At 39.6% G+C, this 25,928-nt stretch overlaps 2 protein-coding genes across 2 annotated transcripts; one reads left to right on the top strand and one right to left on the bottom strand.

Annotated features, from left to right (window-relative positions):
- Positions 1-904: 904 nt before the first annotated feature.
- Positions 905-7,728, top strand: LOC110156318 (E3 ubiquitin-protein ligase TRIM21-like). Its single transcript, XM_055156463.1, has 9 exons — positions 905-980; positions 1,229-1,307; positions 3,260-3,656; positions 4,203-4,398; positions 4,758-4,829; positions 5,287-5,520; positions 6,112-6,265; positions 6,359-6,376; positions 6,689-7,728. Exons 3-9 carry the CDS (start codon positions 3,262-3,264, stop codon positions 7,231-7,233), a joined length of 1,614 nt encoding a protein of 537 aa, XP_055012438.1. The 5' UTR covers positions 905-980; positions 1,229-1,307; positions 3,260-3,261; the 3' UTR covers positions 7,234-7,728.
- Positions 7,729-16,921: 9,193 nt separating this feature from the next.
- trim2b (tripartite motif containing 2b) lies at positions 16,922-24,851 on the bottom strand. The gene is made up of 13 exons (XM_055156422.1): positions 24,719-24,851; positions 24,003-24,148; positions 23,460-23,640; positions 23,013-23,272; positions 22,507-22,645; positions 21,756-21,929; positions 20,298-20,493; positions 19,708-19,808; positions 19,212-19,379; positions 18,827-18,995; positions 18,591-18,661; positions 18,047-18,187; positions 16,922-17,074 (listed from the first exon to the last, which is right to left on the bottom strand). The coding sequence occupies exons 1-13, from the start codon at positions 24,812-24,814 to the stop codon at positions 16,922-16,924; spliced, it is 1,995 nt and encodes a 664-aa protein (XP_055012397.1). The 5' UTR covers positions 24,815-24,851.
- Between the last annotated feature and the right edge of the window lie 1,077 nt (positions 24,852-25,928).

The following is a 25,928-nucleotide window of genomic DNA, read 5'->3' as shown; positions in this document are numbered from 1 at the left end:
CTCTTGGCTACGTCTCCACATCCACACGTTCCTTTCAACAGGCGCCACTGCTGCTGTCCCACAAAACGCCACGGCCAAAAACCTCATCCTTCTCCTTCTTAATCTCCTCCTTAAAACAAGTAAGTTGTACATATTCTGGCTCCGGTACGAGAGGAACTTTAAAATCTCCAGATGCTCACAGCTCGCAGACAACTTCCGTAAACACAGAGCACGCTCGCTGCGGTTGACGTCGTCGTGTCCTCCAGTGCACATGCGGGACACTTTCGGGCCGTTTACTGTTCACACTGGAGTCACATACAAGTCACATTTAATTGGAAATGTGAACGACCTCGCAAAAACATTGGATTTCACAAAAAAATCGGAATTGAGCATTAAGCCCTGCAGTCTGAACGTAGCCTAAGAGAGTCCACTTCCTCTTTGTGTCAGTGTTATTTCTTTGCCTGAATATTACATAGTATAACACTGAACTTATGCATCTCACATTATTTCTTTGCGAGCATTTTTATTGCTCTAAAAATGCTTTTAAAACGTTCTCACTGAGCAGGGTCGCCTCTCCACAGATCTGACCTGTAACTTGGCCTGCTGACACCACCTGCTTGTCTATATGAAGGAAGATAAGTCCAATACCACACTGTGAAAAACTCAAGGCAAAACATCTCCATGGAGACAAGCAGTTGGTGTATCCTCCTCCAGAAAAGTTACACAGTACACCTTTAAATATGACGTTTAATTAAGTGATAAGTCTGTCAGTGTAAGCAAAGTGTTTAGCCACATCAAAACACAGAACTGGTTTCACATTGTAGAGCCACACCTTACAGTGGAAAACAAACCTTTTTATTTGCATGACACAACAGTGGATCAAAAAAAAAAAAAAAAAAAAAAAAAAAAAAAAAGGAGGGAGGAGTTTAAGTAGAAATTAAACTAGAAACAGAAGTGAAATCCAAGGCAAGATCAAACAGCAATCTTTCTGTGAATTAAAGGTAAGAATACATGATTTTATTAAAAATGTATGAAACAACTGTTGCCCATTTAATTGTGTTAGCTTTTTTATGTAGAAATATCTGCATGGTGAAATAACTAATCCTATTAGGGTAAATAAATGCATGGTCTGGTTTGGGCCTGTGTATGTGTATGTGTATTGCAGCCTAATTGAACATAAAATAATAATATAGGCCTTTTTAACTTCTTTTGAATGTGTGGTGTGTGTTTTGTGTACTTGTGTGTCGAGTTTAACAAGGAAGCAACTCCAAGTGCAGATTCACAAAGTGTAACAATTACAACGCTAACATCAGGGCTCAAGTCCAGAGGTAAGACCAATATCCTACCTCTGGTATTAACTCTTTGTTTTGTAAGTCTCAAGTACGTCTTTGACCTCAAGTCCAAGACAAGTCCCAAGTCAAAGACATGTAAGTCCAAGTCGAGTCAGTGGCCCATCAGTGATAAGGAGGACAGGGAGTCAAAGTGTGTGAAAAAAAACACAACAGAAATTCAGTTCAAAATGTGTTGAATTAAAAATATGAGCTCAATAAATATTTCTTGTATATAAATATATATTAGAAAGATAGATAATAACTATGTAATTAAGGTATTATTGTATTATTATAGGTAGGTATGCTTAAACACAAACAAAAACAAAAATGCAATGATGCACAGTACAGACAGACAGTATTGTTTGTTGAAATAGTTCAATTCCTAAGTTCAAGTAGTCGCAGGAAGAGTTTGTGGTGGTGTATTTGCTTCCGCGATCATGCGGTGAATGAGTAGCTCACCAGCCATCCAGCGGTGGTTTGTGGGATATATATATATAAAATATGTTTCTCACCTTCCACGGTGGTAGGTCTCTCTCACCCTCATTCAGCTCGGGTCCTCTACCAGAGGCCTGGGAGCTTGAGAGTTCTGCGCAGTATCTTTGCTGTTCCCAGTACTGCACTTTTCTGGACTGAGATGTCCGTTGTTTTTCCCGGTATCTGTTGTAGCCACTCTTCCAGTTTGGGGGTTACAGCCCCGAGTGCTCCAATCACCACAGGCACCACTGATGCCTTTACTTTCCAGGCTCTCTCCAGCTCCTCCTTGAGCCCCTGGTATTTCTCTAGTTTCTCGTGTTCCTTTTTCCTGATATTACCATCGCTTGGTATTGCGATGTCAACCACCACGGCTCTGCTCTGTTTCTTATCCACCACCACTATGTCTGGTTGGTTCGCCATCACCATTCTGTCAGTCTGTATCTGGAAGTCCCACAGGATCTTGGCTCGGTCATTCTCCACAACCTTTGGAGGTGTTTCCCACCTTGATCCTGGGGTTTCCAGCCCGTATTCTGCACAGATGTTTCTGTACACTATGCCCGCCACTTGGTTATGTCGCTCCATGTATGCTTTCCCTGCCAGCATCTTACACCCCGCAGTTATGTGCTGGACTGTCTCAGGAGCCTCTTTGCACAGTCTACACCGTGGGTCTTGTCTGGTGTGGTAGATCTGGGCCTCTATTGCTCGAGTGCCCAGGGCCTGCTCCTGAGCAGCCAGGATCAGTGCCTCTGTGCTGTCCTTCAGACCAGCCCTCTCAAGCCATTGGTAGGATTTCTTGATATCAGCCACTTCAGTTATGTTCCGGTGTTACGCCCCATGTAGGGGTTTCTCCTGCCATGATGGTCCCTCCAGCACCTCTTCCTCTGGACCCCACTGTCTGGGATTGACACGAAAGCATATATATATAAGTGCGATGGAAGTGGCGCTAATTAATGTGGGATACAAAGTCTTTAAACTGAAAATATATCTTTGATTTTTGTAATTAATATGATTTTTAAACTAAATTGGGCTTAAAAAGTCCTGGTATATTTATATGTGAGTATTTCTAAGAGTTAGAGAAATTTTCTTTTTCTTTCACAGTGGGGCATCCGTTGCAAAACTGTCTTTGTGTCCATAGGCAAGGCACTTCACCCACATTACCTAGTGTGAATGTGGTGTGTCTGTGAGTGATGGTGGTGGTCGGAGGGGCCAATGACGTGTGGAATGAATAATCCTGAATAATGCTGTAAAGTGTCTTTCAGTGTCCAGAAAAGCTCTGGATAAAGTTGATGCATTATTCGTTATTATTTAACCGTGTGTTTCCATGGAATCATGCAGGTGATGTGCCACCACCAGAAAGTTAGACTTTTAACATTGTTTATGGACAAAAAGTTATATAATATTTTAGTCAACATTCTTTGCTAGATGGTAGAAAAACGGCCTTAAGATTAAAACAGATCAAATGTTCTCTTTTTCAGACATGGCGTCCAGTTCTGACTCTCCATCTCCTGCTAACCCTCTGGAGAAGCAGCTCATCTGCTCCATCTGCCTTGAGATATTTAAAGACCTGGTCACCACTAGTTGTGGTCACTCCTTTTGTGAAGAATGTCTGGACAGGAGCTTAAGACTAGACAATTCCTTGTGTCCTTTATGCAAAAACTACATATTAAGAACACCCCAAGTCAATATAATACTGCGAAGTGTAGTGGAGCAGATGAAGAATGAGAAAGAGGAGGAGGAAAGGAGGAGATTCAGGGGGAGACCAGGACAAGTTCCCTGTGACATGTGCACCAAGATGGCCGCCACAAAGTCCTGCCTGATTTGCCTCAGCTCGTACTGTGACGATCACCTCCAAATACACTCGGCTAACCAAAGGTGTGTAGAAACAAACAGTGTGATAAACAATGGCCATACTTTATTATAACCTGCTTTGGTGGGTTAATAACAGTGGTAAAGATTTATAATAGTTCTACAAGTGGAAATGTAAAGCACAAAAATACAGGAAGTAGTGCTCTGCTTAGTTTGTTACAGATTTGATTTATTAAAAGTACACACTGAACTTTTGTGGTGGAGGGTCCGGCACCTGCTCGTCTCTGTTGAGAAGATGTCCAAGCTTTGCCTAGAATGTTCCACTGTATGGCATTAAACTTATCTATCTCAATAGAGACAAGTAAGCAACACCACCTGACCACGTTACAGGTCAGATCTGTGGAGAGGCAAGCTCACCCACAGTAATTATTCATGTTTTTGAAGTTTTTTCAGCAGCAAAACTAACTGAAAGCAAAATAGGTAAGTCTGATGCTTTGGAACATCTGCATCAAGAAAAGCAGGAAGAGGATCTTCCACCAGAAAAGTTTTATATCTTTAACTAGTTCAGTTCTTTACATCACTGACAGTTATTACACAAGTGTTTACTTCCAGGTTGAAGGGACACAAACTGGTGGATCCGGTGGAGGACTTGGACCAAAGGGCCTGTCTGACTCATGGGCGCCCCCTAGAGCTGTACAGCAGAAAACAGGAGAAGTGCATCTGTGTGCTGTGTATGGAGAAGGGAGAGGAGGGGGTGGTGTCCTCAGAAGAGGAGTGGGCCAACAAGAAGGTAAACACTGTCAAATCTGCTCATCATCTGATTTCTGGAGTCTGTGAACCGTTACATCTGATGTGAATGATCTGGTTTCTTTTTGCAAGTTTTGACAAGAAAACATGGCAAAGACAAAAATGAAAGAGAAAGACTTCAAATCTATTGTACTGTTACAGAACAATACACGCTACTGTTACTGTTAAAATTCATAGATTAACAGACACATGTCACCAGATGTGTTTTTGATAATCAGATTTCTCTTGTGCAAATCAGTAATCTAATCTAATCATTGATTATCTGATTACCTGATTTCTACTGGTACACATATAAGACTTATTCTATTCAACATGGCATTTTGGTCCAACAGGATAAAATCAACAACACAATGGATGGAGGACCTGAAAGAGAGCATTGTGAAGAGGAAGACCAAGATGGATCAGATCAATGCTTCTCTGAAAAGCTGTAAGGTGTGTATATAACCAGGTAGAATCAGATACATATACAGTGTCTGATTATGGCCTGAGACACAGAGGAGGAGGAGGTGAGCGGACTGAGGATGTTTTCACACTCTGCACAACTTTTGGTCCAGACTTTAGGACTTTCCAGTTTGGACTTTCTAGTTTGGTTTGGTCCCAAGTGTGAATGCTCCTGTAGACTGTTGCTCAGACTAAACCAATGAAATGTGAAGAACGTCTGATTAATCTTTTCTCCACTCAATATGTCTTTTAGCCAGTCACAGTCACAAAAGTCTTGACTTACTTCCCCAAACTAAACATTTCATCTCCTCTATGCTCCTCTTGTGCCAACCTTGGTGTGAATCTGAGAGTGTGTTAGAAATAACAGAGAAAAACAGTCTTGATGTCTGACTAGCCACCTTGGTCATCTGATGTTGTTTTTAAATGTGCTCTTGTTCTTTTCCTTCAGGATCAGCTGGACAGTGAGTGGTGGGCGATAGATGACGTCTTCTCTGAGGTGATCTCCACAGTAGAAGCAGCTCATGCCAAAGCTCTCAAACCATTGGAGGAGAGGAGGCAGCGTCTGAAACAGGAGGCATCTGATCTGTGTGAAACACTGCGGTCTGAAGTGAGCACCCTGGAAAAGACCATCTCCGAACTCGAACACATTTCATCATTTGAGGACCATGTGCTCTTCCTGCAGGTGAAAATGACAATACAACTCAACCTGGTTTTGTTTATTTTCAGTCGCGACAAGTAGTCCTAGGGTTTAACCAGATTTATATCAAGATCTCGATTCAGTTATTTCTAATCATCACTTGACTATATTAAAACATGAAAAAAAAAGTTCATTTTACACTGTTTGCAGTGGTCCAAACATTATTCCTCACTTAACTTCTGCAGTCCAAGCATCATAATTATTCTACACAATGAGTTTATAACTGCTTTTCACAACTTTCTGAGACCAGAGTGGAGATTTTCTGTCACGGTAATGTTAACAACAACTAGCATACTAATCATGCACTTCCTGATACTCAGACAATAAAATGCTTCATAATTAGATGCTGATGGTACACAGTAGACTTATTTTGACCTCAAGAGCTGCTTAACCAAGAATAGGACACATGAAAATAAACTGGGTACGGTGCCTTTAATGGAGACAGTCAGTGCTCGGACAGTAAAAGCCTGTGGTTTAGTTGATATGAAATAGAATCGTTTCACAGGAGCTACCGGGGTCTCTGACATGAGCAGTTGCATTAGTTTGATGTTTTTGTTCTGTTTCTTGTTGATGCAGAAATATCCGTCTGTGAAAGAGCCTGGAGTTAAAGACTGGACGTCTGTAGAGCTGGACACTTCTGTGAGTTTTGGCTCTTTGAGAAAAATAACAACTGAAGCAATGGAGCAGATTCAAGGGCATCTGGACAAGCTCACGGCTCTGGGTAAGAAAAGTTTAAGTTCCCAGTGTGAGAACATCTTCAAAATGATGTTTATTCACTTTATTCATCAACTGTTTATTTTCATTTCTATGTAGAACTTCAGAGACTTTCCAAAATTTGCAGGTGAGTCCTTTCAGTACTTGAGGTATTTTTGTGGTAACTGAGAGTCAATACAAAGTTTGGAAACTAATGAATCCCTCTAACTAACTCAAGTAAAACACAGGAATTATGTTTGTGTGTGTGTGTGTCAATACATTTAGACAATAACAATATAAACCAACATGGTGACTCCGGGAGATGGAGAGCAAAGAAACAATTTTTTGAGGGGGTGAAAATGTTTTACCGACAGTTTCCTCTCAACTAAATAAAAACACAACTTGTCTGTATAACTTTAATACCAAATAAAGCACTTGAACTTTGACCTGTCTTTGGCAGTGGATGTGACCCTCGACCCGAACTCAAGCCACAAGCGCCTGGTTCTGTCCGAAGACCAAAAAGAAGTGTTTGACGGAGAAAGTGAGGCTGAAGTCATCGACGATTTGGAGAGATTTGATGTTTTTGGCAGCATCCTGGGGCGTGAGGGGCAGGACAGCGGCTCGAGGGCCTACTGGGAGGTGCAGGTGGAGGGCAAGAGCGGCTGGGACCTGGGCGTAACATCAGCTAAAGCTAAGCGCAAAGGGAAACTAACACTGAGTCCAGAAAACGGCTACTGGGCTATAGTTCACTATGAGGGAGATAAGTATGCAGCCCTGACAGCGCCCCCTGTCTGTGTGCAGCTGAAGGACAAGCCGCAGAAGGTGGGGGTGTTTTTAGACTACGACGAAGGCCTGCTGTCTTTTTACAACGTGACAGATGAAGCCCATATCTACTCTTTTAGCAAAGCTGATTTTAAAGGGGAGGTATTACCTTACTTTAGTCCACATGTTAAAAATGAGACGAACACAGGGGCCTTGGTTATTTCTACTGTTAAATCCAGTTAAAGATATATCATGGATTTTTCTGTTCTCGTTTGGGTTAATAAATATTTTGAACACGGTTTAAATTGCACGTTTTGATAAAATAATAAATTTCACATAAAGACAAGCAAGATATAAATATAAAATCTGAACTGTAATGATAAGTTTTTGTGAAATGAGTCTAACCTGTCATATGTGATTTACTTTCAGTTCACATCTGGTTTAGACTCACCTCCTTTAAACAGATTTAGCTCCAAGTTCTTCCTAATATAGTTTGTGGAAATAGGAAAGGAAAGGAAATACTTCAAAGTGCACAGTGTACCTTTAATCAAATCAGATCAATAAATAAAGTTTGGCAATTTTTTAAGTTTAACATTTCCTGGTTGGAATTTCATAACCGTTACCTAGCAACCATTTTGTACACTGGGAAATTTTCTAATGTACACAAAATTATTATTTGCCAATTTTTTGTTATTTTATTGATATTTCATTATAATAAAGTTTAAAGGATCAGAAAAATGTGTTATGGTGAGTGTTTGGATAGAATTCTCTTATGTGGTGATGTCAACAGTATGTTTTAGAGCTCTCCACTTCCAGTAGCCCAATTTTCATCTTTTCAACTTTTCTTCACAAATTATTTCTTGATTGGTGTAAAACTGATGATTTATATTTACAACAGCTAAATATTTGTAGATTTAGGTAAAGGTAAAGGTAAATTTATGTTGGCAGAATTAGACAATCATTCAAACCCATCATGTGCACATCCCAGCAGGAAAAAGAAAAACTGATGGTTCAGGTTCACGTTGATGATTGAGCTTAAATCAGAGTTCAGAGCTACTTCCTCTCACAGATATAAGGGCGGAAGATTGTGCAGACGGCATCATCCCAGCAGTTGTCACCTGTAGGATAGAAACATGAGTTTAAGTCCATTCATATCAGACAGAGGTAAGGAGGTAACAATAACCAAAATATTATGATACTGTATCATCAAAAGTCTCACAATAATATCGTGGGGTGTCACAATATATCGAATCACAAGTTTCTTTGCTTAAATGAATGGTTTTATAGTAGCAACAGCTTGTAAACATCAGGAACTACATATCCCATGATTCATTTCAGCGCAAACATGAAAAAAGAGATGTTTTTTACTTGAATTCTTGGGATTATGACAGAAATAATTCACACCAAAATCTTCAAAATCTTGTCAGGGTGTTTTAAAAGCAAAAAATGTCCTATCTACAATTATATCAGCGTCTCCAAAATATCACAATAAATATACCACCATGAGATGGATATCGTGATAATATCGTACCGAGACATTTGGACATCGTTACGTCCCTAGACAGGTGTAACTCTCTATTTACATTTACACAGTTAAATGTACTCAGATTACTTTTAAAGAAATTGTACGTTTTGTAGTCCTTTTTCTAGCAGAATATTTTACTCTTTTTTACTTGAGCACAATGTTTGGCTATTCTGCCTTCTTTTGAGACACAAACGTCTCTCTTTCTAAATACAGAAGTGTCCTCCGCTGAAGTATTATTTTGTACTTTTAATGTTGTCAGTGACATCCACCCACAGCTCTGTGTTCACTGCGTTATCTTTAAACATTTATTCATTTAATGACTCTGCAAAATCCTCATAGAGATAAAATTGGACAGGAAGCAGTGGTGCAAACAGTGAATCCTTTTCCCCCTTAATGACCTTTATAGTTGATGACAGCGCAGTCCTGGTTTCCTCCATAGTTGTTGGGTTCTCCTCTGCACCAGTTTGTGAAGCGCATTCTCTCACTGTTAATCCACAGCCAGACCCCATCCTGAAAAAACAAAAACATTATTATTTACATTTTCTGTATCTGGTTGAATTTGACATAATTAGAACAGAATAGAAAAAGAAGAACTCACTTGTTGTGCATCGGAAAATCCAATCCAAGTGTCCATTCTTGAGGAAAGAATTCTCAGGAAATCGTTTGTTTCTCTGTTTTGAACAACAGCCAGAGTCCCACCCTGACTTTGACAGTAAAGCTGAAGAAAATATAATACTTTTACCGCTGTTACTTTACTGAGATGTAATAATCAAATACTTTAGCTACATTAAAGGATCTGTATCCATTTTTTTCTATACATTTCAGCTAAATGTGTCTTGCCCCAGTACAGATATATTGTTTAAGTATAGCTCTTGATGTCAAAATCTGCTGTGTACTATAGGTTTTATACTGTCAGATAATCAGGAAGTGCGCTGCTAGTATGCTAGTTGCTGTTATCGCTCTGGTCTCTGAAAGTTGTGAAAGCGGTTACAGAAATCACAGTGAATAAATTGGATGCGTAAGGTAAATAAGTAAGTAAACATTAAAGCAAACTACTTCTGCTTTTCAAACTTTTAAGAGAATAAAATCAGGTACAGCACCTTTAATATCTGTGTCACTTTATTACATAAGAATGAGAGTTACCTGAGCAAAGGCCCACTGCTTTGGATCAGACACAAACATGTATTGTCGTCCTCCATAGGGACACCAGGTTCCAGGGACACACAAGGATCTTTTTACTGGGAAATCAGTGTGACATGTATTATATTAAAGGGCCCATAGTGCACTAGTTTTTCATCTATGTTATAATGTTTCCTCATTAAAAACAGACCTGGAGTTGTGTTTTGTTTCATTGACACATGTTTAACACACAAACCCTGCAGATTTAACCTGAGTTCACGGTCAAATAGAAAACCCTCTGTTCCACCTTGTGATGTCGTGTGGTAATACAGGAAGTGCTGCACTGTGTTTTTAAACTCCACACACCTTCACTAGAATCATTTGAATAATTTCAGCCCTGAAATTGCCAATGTCTACTGAACTAAAGGTAAACTGTAGCTGTTAATTGAAAAAAAAAAAAAACATGTGAACAAAACACAACTCCAGGTCTGTTTTTGAGGAGGTATAAACATTATAACATGGCTTAAAGCTCACAAGAGTCAATTTTGTGTAATATGCATGACTCCATGGACATAGAAAGTAAAAAAAAACAAAAAAACTTTAGAACATTCTCCAGATGGATAGATTTTATGCCGTACTATGGAATATTACAGTCAGGCCAAGTAAGACTTAGATTTGTGGAAATACAAACCTGCTCACAGTAAAGACACATCTTTTTAAGTGCAACAACCAAATTGAAAAAAAAAAAAATAAAAAATAAATAAATCCAAAAAAACATGCTTTTATTTTTATCTATTTTTCAAGTATTATTTTTTCTTACCCCTTTTAGCATCATTTCCATCTTCAGCGGATGATAAATAAACCATGTTGTTTCCTGTGGGATAAGCACAGATTGGGAAAAACTTTACTAAAACAGACACCAGTTCTAGTTGTAGTCTAGTCCTGGTCTAGTCCTGATCTAGTCCTGGTCTGGTTATGGTCTAGTCCTGGTCTAGTCCTGATGGCCTAGTCCTGGTCTAGTCCTGATCCAGTCCTGGTCTAGTTATGGCCTAGTCCTGGTCTAGTCCTGGTCTAGTTCTGGTCTGGTTATGGCCTAGTCCTGGTCTAGTCCTGGTCTAGTTCTGGTCTGGTTATGGTCTAGTCCTGGTCTAGTCTTGGTCTAGTTATGATTTAGTCCTGGTCTGGTTATGGTCTAGTCCTAGCTTTTGGGATAAACCAATATAGTCATGAACTCACCTGTCGTCATGGTAACTACAGCGCCAAAGAGCAGACACAAAACCAGCAGCTTCATGGCGTCGGTGCAGAAGATAAAACCCAGGCTCACTGTCGATCATCGAAACATGTAAATGATAAAAACATGTATTATTATTTAGATCGTTCATTATCAGGCGTCTGTGGTGAGAGCGGCACAGGGACACACTCACCTGCTGTGGACTTCTGGCCCCTTCTGGCCCCTTCAGATTGGACGTTTTCGGTAACACCCAGATCAAGTTTCTTTCACAGCAGCACTGATATTCTTGAACCTGCCGAACGTGGACTTTCGAAGGCAGAAAAAAATAAATCTTCACAGTTATACAGTATGTCCTTGTTTCTGGTTCTTGGAACTTTTAATCCAGTTCACAGTTTGTTAGAGAATCAGCTGAGTGTAGAGGCAGCGCTCTGTACAATAGGAGGCGGGTTTGACTTACTTTTCTACTTGGACCACAGGTACAGGAGGCGCTACCTACTACGATTGTCAAAAGTATTGAAAATCAAATACTAATCAATACTAAAACGAATATTTGAGCAGATATCAATATTAAAAAAAGTCAATGACAAATTAATCTTTCCTGAATAGCTTTAGAATAATCTTAGACTTTATTGATCCACAAGGGAAATTATTTGGACACAATAGCTCACACAACACAATATAATATAATAACAAAGAGCAAAAAAATATAAATGGTAATAATAAATTCTAAATAAGTAGCAAAAGATAGGAAGAGACTGGAGTCAAATAAGGCATAGTTACATAAATGAATGAAACTTTTTCCTCTGAGGGCCACAAGAAAGCAAACTATTTCTGCTTTTCAAACTTTTAAGAGAATAAAATCAGGTACAGCACCTTTAATATCTGTATCACTTTATTACATAAGAATAAGAGTTACCTGAGCAAAGGCCCACCGCTTTGGATCAGACACAAACACGTATTGTCGTCCTCCATAGGGACACCAGGTTCCAGGGACACACAAGGATCTTTTTACTGGGAATTCAGTTTTGCATTTATTATATTAAAGAGCCCATAGTGCACTAGTTTCTGATCTATGTTATAATGTTGTTTCCTCATCAAAAACAGACCTGGAGTTGTGTTTTGTTTCGTTGACATATATTTAACACACAAACCCTGCATATGTAATCTATAATCATTTCAGACCTAGAATTGCCCATTTCTGCCCATTGCCCTGACATCACAAGGTGGAAGAGAGCATTTCGATCTTTGGAGATGTAAACAAACTAATAATAAAGTATGAGTCAAACATGTGACGGACAAAGCTATAGACAGTTTTGTACATGACTTTATTTGAAAAAAAGAGCAACATTTATAATAATTAAGGCTAAATTGTTAACCAAGTCCACTTAAAAGATAAAATGCACAATTCATTTCAGATGGCATTCAGGTTTTAGCATTCAAAGTAACACCTTGATTGACATAAATCTGTTGAAATTATGTTTACGCATGAGCAAGGAATGAAATAAATAGATAATGTCTGATAAGTAAACAAATCAAAAGGTTAATGTCAATAAAATAAATCAGAAATATATAAATAAAAACATATGTAAATAAATAAAGCCATACATGTTCAGATACAATATTGAAATGTATTGAGACACACCAAGTGACGACATTCATTTCAAACCAATGCAAAATGTAAACGATAACATTCAAAAATCATTCAGAAATCGGTATTAATGAGTTAAAGTTTATCTGTTGTCTCTCTATGTTATTTATTGTCTCTCTTTCAGATATGATCTTGTTTTTGTATTGTTTAATTGTGACCGTCTTGTATTCTCACACAAATAAACAAATACATTTACAGATGGTAGCTTTAATTTTTTGCCAGATTACACTGAAATAATTTATTCATAATTAATCCTGATTTGCTGAGGAGTTTACTAATAGGACACATTGTTTCACTTGTTGCATGGCAGCTGACTGGTTTCTTTTAAAATTTTAATGTTCCACAATGTGACATTAAAGGTGCATTGTGTAACTTTTCTGGTGGACAGCCCAACAAATGCTTTTCTTCATGGAGATGTGTTTGCTTTGTCTGGAATGTTCCACAGTATGGCATTAACCATTTTTATCTCCAGGGAGACTAAACCAGACCAAGTTACAGGTCAGATCTGTGGAGAGGTGACCCCGCTCACAAGTCACAAGGCCTGTTTTTCAAAGTAATTTGAGCTATAAAAGCAAATGCAATTCAATGAATAGTAAATGTAAGGTAAAGCTATTTAATGTCAAACTGTGGAACATTCCAGGCAGAGCAATGACATATCCTTAGAAACAAGAAGATGACAAACCCCCAACCAAAAAGTTACATAGTGCACCTTTAAACTTATCTATCTCCATGGAGACAAGCAGTTAATGGCACACAACCAGGTCAAGTTACAGGTCAGATAGTGAGAATGTATGTCGTTCAATGTACAGCAGCTCAGTTCATTGCAAGATACGTATACGTTTAATGCCCTCCTGTGGAATATTTCAGGCAAACCAATAACATCTCCAAGGAGACAAAAAAGATGTGGATGGTCCACCAGGAAAGTTACATGGTGCATGTTTAACCTACTGAAATAAAATACAAAATTAACAATGTAATTTTGGCTGTAATAGATATTCCCATTTATATTTTTAAACATGACTTCAGTAAATAATAAATACATAAATATTGGACAATAAATTAAAGGCATATATTTTCGAAACAATCGTAGTTCAAGCATGAAAAGACTAATAACGAGCACATGCGGAATCAAAACAACATTCGCTTTTCAGACAATCTCTATATTTACAAAAGAGGCCATAGTTTTACATAGTACTGTACAGTTACAGAAGAGCTAGTGTTCCCATTCAGACTAAAGAACAAGACTCCAGTGGGACGCACACTGTTCACACCTGAAACCAGGACTAAACTAGAACTAAACCAGGGCTAAACCAGGACAAAACCAGGACAAAACCAGGACTAAATCAGGACTAAATGAGGACTAAACCAGGACTAAACTAGGACTAAACCAGGATTAAACCAGGCCTAGACCAGGGCTCAACCAACCAAGGGCTGAACTGGGACTAAAACAGAACTAAAGCAGGTCTGAACAAGTTCTAAACTGAACAATGGCTAATCGAGGACTAAACCAGGACTGATCCAGATGGAACCAGGACAAATCTTAAATTGAACCAAGGCTAAACCGGGACTAAGCTGTGACAAATTCAAGAGGTCTAAAGAAGGCTAAACCAGAAGTGAACCAGGACTAAAGAGTAACTAGATCAGATCTAAACTAGAACAGGCCTACACTACAACTCAAACTGATAGACCCAAACCAGGGCTAAACCAGGACTCAATACCAGGACTAAGGGAGGACTGAACCAGGACTGAAGAGGGATGAGACCAGGCCGAAGCCAATGCTGAACTGGGACAAACCAGGACTAAACATGTACTAAAAAAAAGTCTAAACCAGTACTGAAGGAGGCCTAAAGTATTACTAAACCAGGAATGACACAGGTCTAAAACTCACAAATAAATGTAGACTAAGCCAGGACTGAATCAAGCAGCTGATGTGTGAACAGTTTGTGAACCACTTCTGGCCTTGATGTTTAATTAGCTTCTAAATATTTCACTTTTCTAAATCAATACTAAATGTGAACAAATGTAACAAGCACTTTTCGGATTACACACATTCTAAAGGCATTTCAATATTTACTCATTCAAACTTTTCACCAAATTCTTCCAAATCACCCATTTCTGCATCCATTTGAAAGATTATATTGTATTCTAAGTTGGCTTTTTGTTATCATTATGTTATAATGTTTATTCTTCATTAGAAAAATACCTGGAGAAGTGTTTTGTTTCATTCACACAAGTTAAAGCAATCCTGGATATTAAGATCATTTCAGTGTTCCCAATTGTCTTTACTCAAGCTGGCAGCTATTGTTCGCCTATTTTAACTAACTATTAACTATTTTCCTCTCAGTGCATCAATATAGAACAAGTCCTTGTGCCCACTGCTGGTGTTTTGAAGAGAAAAAATCAACACGGAATGCCAACGCTTACAATTTTAGCCTATCATCATTATAATTTAAACATATTATGATTTATGTCTGGTATTAAGATAAATATGTCTATAAATAATCACGTAGATTATCATTATAGTATTTCACATTTTTTTCAGTGTAAACTGCAACTTTAAAGGTGCACTATGTAACTTTTTGGTCAGGGTCTGTCACCTGCTTGTTTCTATGGAGATGCCATTGCTCTGCCTGGAAGGTTCCACAGTATGACAGTTCTCAGAGGTGGGACCAAGTCGTCATTTTGCAAGTCTCGAGTAAGTCTCAAGTCTTTGACCTCAAGTCCGAGTCAAGTCCCAAGGTCAAATACAGACAAGTCCAAATCAAGTGTCGAGTCACTGGCCCATAAGTCCAAGTCAAGTCTAAGTCGTCTGCTTTGAGCTTCAAGTCATTTCAAGTCAGTTTATATGAATTTTAAGATAAATTGTACTTGTATTGACTAAAGTCATACTATATTTATATATGACTATTTATAGAGTATTTAAGAGTTGTAGAAATGCAAATTTTTCCTTTTTAAATGTCTTGACAAGATCTTAGAGTGAATCATTAAAGTCAGAGCAGAATGAATTCAGATTGAAAAGTTCTTCTCAAGTCTTCTCAAGTCACAGGCCTCAAGTCTGAATCAAGTCCCAAGTCACTGATCTTCAAGTGTAAGTCAAGTCCCAAGTCTTAGTCCATTTTATCAAATCAGGTCTCAAGTCCTAAAAATAGTGCCTCAAGTCTGACTCGAGTCCAAGTCACAACTTGCAAGTCCCCAACTCTGACAGTTCTACTTTACACTTCAATTACAGGTGGTTTTATGGCTCAAAAATACCAAGAAAAACAGGCTTTCTGACTTTGAGCGTGGTTGCCTCTCCACAGATCTGACCTGGCTTAGTTTCCAGAGTCCACATTCCACAGAGAAAAAGAGAAAAGCATCTGACAGGCCCTCCACCAGAAATGTTGCACAATGCACCTTTAATCTAACATTATTGGTCTACTGACATCTTATTCAAAACTGTTTGAAAAATGTCTACGCAACATTTTTTTTAACATTTGTGTACACAAGCCTCCCTTATTCATATAATTAAGAGTAAGTACAGGGCTGTGGGCGGGACAAGGTGGTAGGTGAAAACAGAAATTTTCACAGTTTCAAATGCAGGACTATACAGGATTACTCAAACATGCATGGATTACTCAAAATACAACTCTGGGTAAAATAAAGCTGAGGGAGAACCATTATCACATAGGAGTTCATTCAAGTGGATTTTGCTTAATATGTCTCATTTACAAGTCCATATAATGCATATTCTAGTACCTTTATCTCTTGGCTTCCTTCTTCCAAAAGTGGTGATTGACAAACTCGCCCCTGCATATAGTTCAGTATTCGTGCTGACATCGCTTAATAATGGAAAGCTGTAGTGTTTTTGGCCAGGCGTGAGCGAAGAACAGTTCCAACATGGCGTCCACAGTTCCAACATGGCGTCTACAGTCTCAAACGCAATCTCTGCTCCTTCTTCGCTTTTGCCATTTCACATTTTCATACAAAGCTCGATAGTGAACGGCAACATCTAGTACTCAAAGTCAAATTCAGTTGTCCCATGAACTTTTGGAGAAAATTGTAAAGCAAGTTTTTTGTTGTTTTTGTTTTTTCTAGTGAAGATGTTATTGCTTTGTCCAGAATGTTACACAGTATGGCATTAAACAAGCGTGTGACGCCAGGAGGCAAAGTCAGCCACCAGGTCAGATCTGTGGAGAAGTTCACCAGACATACATTCACTCTAAAAATGCATGGTCATGGTATTTTACAATAAAAAAAACATCTGTCATTGAATGGATACAAGTATAATGCCATACTGTGGAGCATTCCAGGCAAAGCAACAACATCTCCATCTCTGAGACAATCAGGTGGCAGACTCTCCACCAGAAAAGTTACACAGTGCACCTTTAAAAGTCAATGGGAAAACTGAATGATGCTTGCTCTGGTGCTGTCACTGTAGATATCTGTAGACTTTGAAGCAGTGGTTGCCAGAGTCTGCGACCACCACGTGTCCGTCTGAAGTGAGGGCCAGACCCTGGGGTCCGTACAGAGGATCTGCAGACGTGTTTATGTAGGACAGGAATGAGCCAGAGCCGTCAAACACCTGAAACACAACCAGAACAGAAGTCGTAGCAGTAGCAGTAATATAAGTAGCAACAGCTTAAAGGTTGTATGGAGGATTTTTTTTTGTTTCAAACTGTCAGTGAAAGATTAAAATACCCTAACAGAGACGCAGCAGCTTTGTAATTATGATGACCAAAAAAAAAGAACGAAAATCTATCAACTGTGGACGTGTTGAGGCCAGATAAACATCAGCCAATAGAAAACGAGGCTCCCTCATTTTCTATTGGCTGTTAGGTTGTCAGTCAAACTCCCTAGTATAACTGACTCGTCGGAGCGCGGGGATTACGTGGTTTACGCAGCGGTTCTTAGAGGCTTTTTCGAACTGTCGCTTCCTCGCATTTCGCACAAAGTTTGTCGCGACGGCGGATGAGAATCCACGACCGGTTCGCCGCAAAAGAAAGTCCGTTTTTGAGGTCGCTGAAAGAATAAGAGAAGAGGAAAAGGAGCAAAGCCAAACTGAGGTGATTCTTGGAGATCTCGTCCAGCGATGGCGCGACCGAAGCAGACGAAGGGTCTAAAAACTGACGTGTCGGTCGCTGAATTACTTCTAGACAGGAAACTTCAACAGTAATTCTGAATGCGCACAAGGACTGTCGCTGTATTTCTCTTCCCTTAAAAAAATCCTCTATACAACCTTTAAGTCGGGGTAGTAATAGAAATAGAAGTTAACTTATATTCAAGGTGCAACCAGTGCATGCTATTGTGTCCTTAGGCAAGAGACTTCACCAACTTTGCCTGTGTGGTGTGGGTGAGGAGGTCGGATTCATACTCTACACGGGGGAATTCTTGTTGTATTTTGAGTTGGTCATTTGTGATTTACTTGTGTGTACAGGATGACAGAATCTGGCATTGGTCATTAGTGGCTGGTGAAGCAAGGCTGGTGAGCACTAGTAGTAGCAGGAGTATTAACAGTAGCAGTAGTATTTGTAGGATTAAGGTTAAAGTAACTCACTTGTATCCTGCTGTTGCCCCAGTCAGCTACGATTATGTTCCCGTTCTGATCCACAGAGACTCCGGTCGGAGCGTTAAACTGACCGTTTCCTTCTCCATTTGAGCCAAACTTCAACACCAGCTCCCCCTCCAGAGTGAAGACCTGTGAAGAACCAGGACTGAACCAGGACTGAACCAGGACTGAACCTGGACTGAACCAGGACTAAAACAGCACTGAAACAGGACTAAAACAGGAATGAACCAGGACTAAAATAGAACTGAACCAGGACTGAACCAGGACTAAAACAACTGAAACAGGACTAAAACAGGAATAGACCAGGACCAAACTAGGGCTGAGTCAAAACTAAACCAAAACTGAACCAGGACTAACATGGAAAATAGTGACTCTAAAGGTCATTTTTTTGTATTGACGTTTCAATATGATGACCTAAAATTACAGATTTTTTTCCTACCCACCTATAGTGTCTTGCCTTAAGACAGAACTCGGACTGATCCAAGACTAAACCAGGCCTGAACCAAAACTGAACTGAAGTCTGAAGTCTTACCTTGACAGAGTGGTTGTGGAAGTCCGTCACAATTATCTCATTGTTCTTGTTCACAGCAGCAAAATGAGGACCTGTGGAGTAAATATTAGACATCAGTACTCATAAATACAGAAATATGCTGTGCCATAAACTATATGGATTTTAATGTGGGTCACAGTAGTAAATGCTCAAAGGACTCTTTTCTGGTGGGGAGTTCACCAGCTGTTATTGCTTTGCCTACTCTTTAGTGACCTCACCAGCAAACTGCTTGTCTCCGGTGCCTCGTGAACCGAACTTGGAAACAAGTTTTCCGCTGATCTGAAAAATGAAGACGGTGCAGGACTTATTATCCACCACGATGACATGACCATTCTGATCCACAGCCACACCCTTGGGTCCCATCAGACGCCCAGAGCCCAGCTTCGCCTGAAATACACAAAATAAATAACATTTGTACTGGGACTGAAACCCTATGGAAATCCCCAAGGCATATTATACAATATTGTGTCCCATGAACACATTTTTTTTGTTATTGTTAAAGGTCCTCAAACTGTCAACCTTCTGGTAATAGGACAGCCCTTGACCAATGTAGCCTGATACTTGAGCTACTGTTACTGTTGATTCTTATAGTGAAGCACGTACCTTGTACTTGCCGTCGGAGGAGAAGATGCCGACCCACTTGTTGTCGTAGTCTGCGACGATGATGTCTCCGCTCGGGTGAACTGCAACTCCGGTCGGCCTCTGCATTTGACCCGGAGACCGCCCCCGGACCCCAAACCGGCTCAGGAACTCCCCCGAGGTGGAGAAGATCTGACGCAAAGGCAGAGTTAAACCAGTAATAAAGCAGGACTAAACCAGAACTCAACTGGGACTCAACAAGGAAGAATGGAGACTGAACTAAGATTGAGCCAGTGCTAAATTTAGTAAATTAGGGCTAAATCCAGGATTGAAAAGGAGTAAACCAAGATTGAACCAAGACTAATCCAGGACTAAATCAGGACTAAATCAAGATTACACCAGGTCTAAACTCTGAATTGAATCTAGGTAGACATCTGATGTAAAACCTGGACAAACAAGTCTACTACTACTATTACTACTACATTACTATCCTGAATATCTGTTATAAAGGGGGTGGTACCTGGACACACTGGTTGTTGCTGTCGGCAATCAGGATCCTCTCACTGGATGAAGCCACTCCCTGGAGGTTTGTGAACTCTCCTTTATTCCTGCCCTTTGTTCCTGAATTAAATAAATACATAAATACATATTAAAATCTCATCACGTAACTGGCACATGCACATTTCTGACTCTGGAGCAGGTATCGATTCTAAAAAAATAAATAAATAAAATTTAAAAAAAGTTATTCACAGGACAAGACTGAACCTTTCCTGAATATCTTTAGGATGATCTTGAGCTATCAGAACAAATATAAGAGCACATAGACTAGTATACGCCCATGGACCACTATGGAACATACTTGGGCAACTTTTTACACATACTGTAAGTAAGATGGCATGGTAAAATAAAAGAAAGTACTATTATTTCATTCTTCTGTCTAAATAAAAAGTGTTTTTATAATCATTGTGGTGTTGGAATCGGTATTGAGTATCAAGTCTATTCCTAATCAAGTTTGGAATGAAACAGTATTTGGGAGCCCCTGACCACACAGGATCCACAAATATAAGAAACAAGAAAACTGTGTCTGTCAAACAAACAAAAGTTCAGTACCAATTCTGAAGATAAGATCGTCTTCTATGGGGTTCTGGTGTTTGCGTCGTGGTGTTCCCAAAGCACTACTCGCTCTTTTAGATCCCTTCTTCTTCTGCCCAGGGGACTTCCCACGCCTCTTTGTCCCATCGGAGGAGCCCGTTGATGGGGTAGCATTAGCAGCAGAGTTGGTAGCTGTGGTAGTGGATGGAGACACCTGGAAAATAATAAGAATACAGGTGAAGCATCTTTACATGTACAGCTGAAGAGTCTCAGTCCATTATGCACCATAATGTAGTTACTATATATATACTTTTTAATTTTTATTCATGTCTCATTAAATATTGCATAGCCCGTTTTGCAAGGTGGTTACTTGAATATGTTATATTTATTCTATTCTATATTTTATTTTACAGATCCGTATGGACACATTTCTTGCTGGTTGAGCCTGGACAGCCTTTCTACCTGTGACTGAAGTGGGAAGGACAAAGGTTTTTTATGTCATCATTGACCTGGCTGAATTTGGTGAACACTTCACGGCACTTGGTCCTCAGACTCTCACAAACTTTACACCTGTATTCAAAGAACTGTCTACAACATGGATGTTCGATGTGTCAAAAGAAACCCCAAGAGTGAAAGACTGACTCTGCAATGTTAATGTTTCATAATTAGCAGGACTGCCTCTATTGTGAACATTGTTATATTTATATAATGGAGAGAAGATCTTGTTTCAAACAGTCAGACATGCTCCTCTCATTTTTGGAGATGAGCCTGAATTCCATTCAAAACAAGATCTTGATTCATCCATCAACTGCTTGCATTGAAAAATCAACTTTAAAAAAATAAATGACAATCATTGTGACCAACTGTTGAGGGCACAGAGAATTACTGCTGTCAGTTGGATTTTGCAAAAATAGTGTTGTGTCATATGACTTATTTAAATTGTTTTGATTGTATGATGTGCATTGTTTTAATTCATTTTAAGTTGAAACTGAATTTTGTGGTGGTTTTCATTATTTTACATTTGTAAAAGGGATTATGAACTAGAATGACCACACCATTTACATTGTATTTAGTGAAGAAAGAGTCACTATTGAATAGTGTAACATGGCGAACACTCTACACTATTTCTACTTCATAAAGTGTTAAATAGTACAGTAACATAGCAATATAGAGTTATTAGTTTTTCACTATGTGTAAAAAAATCAAATATTAATCAGTGTTATATTCAACTATGAGGAGTGTGGTTACATCACTTTACCAGTGTTGAGCCTTCTACACTTTGGAAACTGTAGTTTTATCTCATTTTATTGTGGACCCCATATACGAGTTGAATTAACACTCTCAAATTTGCTGTGTAAAGTCAATTGGAGCCAGAGTCGATGGAGCCAGAAGTTCTCCATGAACACTTCCTAATTTCATTATATATAAAGTCTATTGATCACACACAGATGTACAGGTATGGCGTCTCACCTCCACGTCTGAGGGCTTGTTCACAGTCAGTTTGAATGGGCTGCCTTTGATGTGATGGTCATAGAGGCGCAGAGCTAAAGAAAAGTCTCCTTCTTTGGGGACGGTGTAGACAAACTCGTATGTTCCATTTTTATGATCCACAATTTCTCCGTCAACAATGCTGCCGTCCGGAGTAAACACCTGAAAGAATTCAACCAGGTAGTCCACATTTCTGTATATTAAAGCAGAGTTGTTTTAGTTTTTTGGGTGTATCTATTTGTTTGTTTGTTTGTTTGTTTATTTATTTGAGACAGGGACAGCACACTATTTTTACATTAACTATAACAGGAGAGATGCATTGTACCAGGTTGTAGCACCAGTGCTAATTTCCACCTGTAGTCCCTGGGCAGGTTTCATTGATTCATTGTATTTAACTGACCTTGGCTATCAGCTGTTCTCCATGGAGACCTATGTAGCACTCAGCCACCGGCACGGCTAGAACTTTTACATTTTGTTAATTTTAAATTGCAATATTTTTTTATTGGAAAATTGCTGTGACTGTTTTGAACCCAATCTAAATTAATTAATAATCACAAGTTAATACAGTGGGGCAATGGGTGGAGATAGGGGGAAGGTAATACAGTGATTTTCTGATTTGTCTCAAATGCAGGACAATACAGGATTACTCAAACGTTCTCCTGTGTTTCATATGTGAGAACCCTCAGTCACTTGGTTTAGTAAAATAACCCAATAATATGAACAGTATTCCTTGACTCACCTCTGCTGACAGAATAGCGTTGCCGTTCTTACATGCTCCTCCGGATTTGTCACGTGTCACTATGGTAACAGACGCTGGATGTCCCACGATGCACTGCTCCAGACCGGCTCCCATGGCCTCACTCTGACTCGCCACAGCGCTGCAAACACAACACAACCTTTAACTAACAAGAGACTGAAATAAGACTGAGAAGATGGAGTTTTATGAGATTGAAGAAGTCAAATCTCAAAACAAAATGGCTTGCAGAAACCTGGACAGCAAGATGGATTCTCGAGATATTTGTCTACGCTGTATATTAAATATCACAGGATCACACAAGTTTTGTATATTTGTGATTTTTGTGGTGGAGAGTGTTACACATAGTATCACATATCAATTGGTCAGGTTAGAATTGCAGCACAATTCAAATTAAAATGAATTCAATTTATTTTAAAGGTGCAATATGTAACTCTTCTTTTCCTGTTTGTCTCTACAGAAATATGTTTGGTTTTGACTGGAGCGTGTACCTGGTGGTGACGATGTTGCCCAGGTTATGGATGGACTTGCGCAGTGCGTCCGTCTCTAGGATGAGGTCGAGCTGGTCGTTTTCCTCTGGGTCTGAACGCACCGTGAGCCCCAGGACCTGCTCCAGCTTCTGCCCCAGCTCCTGCTCCTCACCGAAGGATGCCACGGTCGCCTCCCCTGTCAGAGCCTCCTCCAGCTGGGCACCAAGAGTCGACATGCTCCCCTCACAGGCAGCCAGGCTGTCCATCTGTGCCTGCAACACCTAGATTACACACACATCTGGTTTAGACCTGGTTTACTGTAGTTTTGATTTAGATTTGATTTAGGTCTTGGTCAGTCTTGGTTAGGATGCTTGTAAGTCATGGTTTAGCTCTGGTTTAGGTTTAGCTCTGGTTTAGTCTTTAGGTGGTTTAGCTCTGGTTTAGTCTTGGTTTAGTTCTGGTATAGACCTTGTGTTTGAGTTCGTGGGTGACCTCCAGTTCCATTAGCAGAACACTCTTCCTGACGTCGAGCTGTTTATGCAAATCTTCAAATCCTGATTGGATGTCCTCCTCGATTGCCAGTCTCTGATTGGTCAGCTGCTGCAGGATCTCTCGGACCTGGGACAGTGCTTCGGACACCTGCGGTTGCCTTAACATCAGAGGAAATAGCAAAGAATAAGTTGAATTCATGACTTAATTTTAAATTGAGGAAAGAGTCTGTGTGACTCTAAGGGAAATTTACAGCTTTTGGAAAAAATATATAAGCTTATGATCCTCAAATGTTAAATTGTTTAATTTGAATGAATCAGTTTCATCTTCCTATTGTAGCTGCCATTTTGAGGACTTCGGACCACTCAAAAGATGATTGGGTTTGTTTATAAGTCAATTGCTATGGCAACGGTCCCAATAAATAATCTTTTTAAAACATGTCATGAACAAAAGGTCATGAACAGACCATTTCCATACTTCTGTTCTGATGGTCAGAGTCTCAGGCAGAGGAACCGAGAGTACCTGGTCTGCAGAGCTGTGAGCTGCTCCTGCAGCTGAACTCTGGTCTGTTGCAGACCCTGGTCCAGGTCCACACAGGGGTGCTCCTCATGGCCCACACAGTCCTCACACAGGGGGCACAGACACGACTGGCAAAACCGCTCCGATATCTGCAAAGCATGGATAGAGAGTGGAAAACTAAGTTAAAACTCAAGTAAAAAGTTGTGCACCAAATTATGCCAAAAATAAAAGTGTAAAAGGGTTTTAAGTCTAAGTCCAGACTAGATCAGTTGATCAGTTGCTTTTCATAGATGATACCAATGCCATATTTTAGATTTCAGAACAGCCAATGTTGCATCCAAAAATATGTCATTCACAAATTTAACTTTGGTACCAAGTCCTGATCAAAATCCAAGTCTGCATCTAGTATTTCAGAGAGCTGTGTGGATTCAGGTTCCTGTTATATGCAACATTTTGTTTTCAGTTGTCAATCTCTATGACAACAGTTACAATTTCTCATCATTCTGAAAACCTTGGATTTGTGGCTGTGACCCTTGTTTGGGTGCTGTTTTGCTCCCACATTATTTGGGTGTAGGGGGCAGCTGTTCTTGAGAGCAGTTTGGGTGCTGTCTGTGTCCTCTTTGGGTGCTGTTTGGTTTCAGTATGCAGTTCTTCTTAAGTGCTGCCTGGGTGGTGTATGGGTGCAGTTTGGGTGCTGTATGGGTCCTATGGGTTGTGACCTTGTTTGGGTGCAGGGGACAGCTGTTCTTGGGTGCTGCCTCCAGGACGGTGCACTCTTCACTGCTGGAGTCTGGAGAGTGTTGGTGGGCCTCCATGGAGCTCAAGGGCCCTAAGCCAGAGTCTTCAAGGCTTTTAGTTTCACCAGAGTTACAGAATTCTCTTCATCCATGTCCACGCTACAATCCAATTTATAAATAATTTACAAGTACTAAAACTAAAATGAACAACTGGCGAACGCTATTTGATAAAATAATATTGTCTGTACAGTGCATTTTTGAAAGAGTGATAATCAAGACAGCAATTACAATACACTTATTTCTGTTTGAATGAAGTACTAAACCATGAATTACAGTTTATCAATCAAAAAAGTATTAGAAAAACTTGTTGTATAATTATTCAGTCTATTATAGTTAACTAAAATGCATGCTGTGAGTACTGCACATTCAGCTTGTTTGATTTTAGCAGTGATGTTTCAAGAAAAAAAAATGTTTTGATCATAGACTGAAGTTGAAATTGAAATTTGGTGGGAGTGGGGACAGTTCAGGGACATTGGATTCTTTGGCACCTGCAAGACAAAATACAGGGAAAAATTTAAGTTGACAATACAATAGAGATATGGACTTCAATATATGTTAGACTGAATTATATTTTTAGGTTCAGTATTTACAGTGTGTACATTTTCTTTGCACTACTAGGAAATACTTTTTGGCTATGATCAAATCTGAGCCATTTATAGTTGAATTAATGACTTTTATGACTCATTACAGATTTGCAAAGTGTTTCATTCTGTGTTATCAGGTTCTTTTTTCAGACCTAGAGTTTATTTCATACCTGACAGTTTCGACTGCTCACTAGCGCTCTTCCTCAGAGTGGTCACGTGATGTTACTGCAACGTGTCCGGTCAGCTGATTTAAACAGGTTTTGGCGCTGTCTTGCTACCAGAGGAGGCAGGACTACAGCGCCACCTGCAGTCCTCAGGACAGTATCCCAGGTGTGTGAGAGTTTAAAAAAAAAAAACTCGTCCCGGTTTATTGTCCCGTGGGCACGTTTCTGTATTTCAATTGCCTCTTTAATCCAGCAGCGATGTTTGTTTTCCTCTGTCCCAATGATGTTTGCTCCATCCCAGTCCATAATGTAGTGTCTTTTACAATGGTCAGAAATGGCCAAATTGAGTTGTTCCTGTTCTGCTTTGTGTTTTGTTGCTCGTGT

Source organism: Boleophthalmus pectinirostris, unplaced genomic scaffold (genome assembly GCF_026225935.1).
Source record: "Boleophthalmus pectinirostris isolate CB_2022bp ecotype Guang Dong unplaced genomic scaffold, ASM2622593v1 HiC_scaffold_20, whole genome shotgun sequence".
NCBI classification, from domain to species: domain Eukaryota; kingdom Metazoa; phylum Chordata; class Actinopteri; order Gobiiformes; family Gobiidae; genus Boleophthalmus; species Boleophthalmus pectinirostris.
The sequence above is the reverse complement of the archived record's forward strand: the minus strand, read 5'-3'. Positions and strand labels throughout refer to the sequence as shown.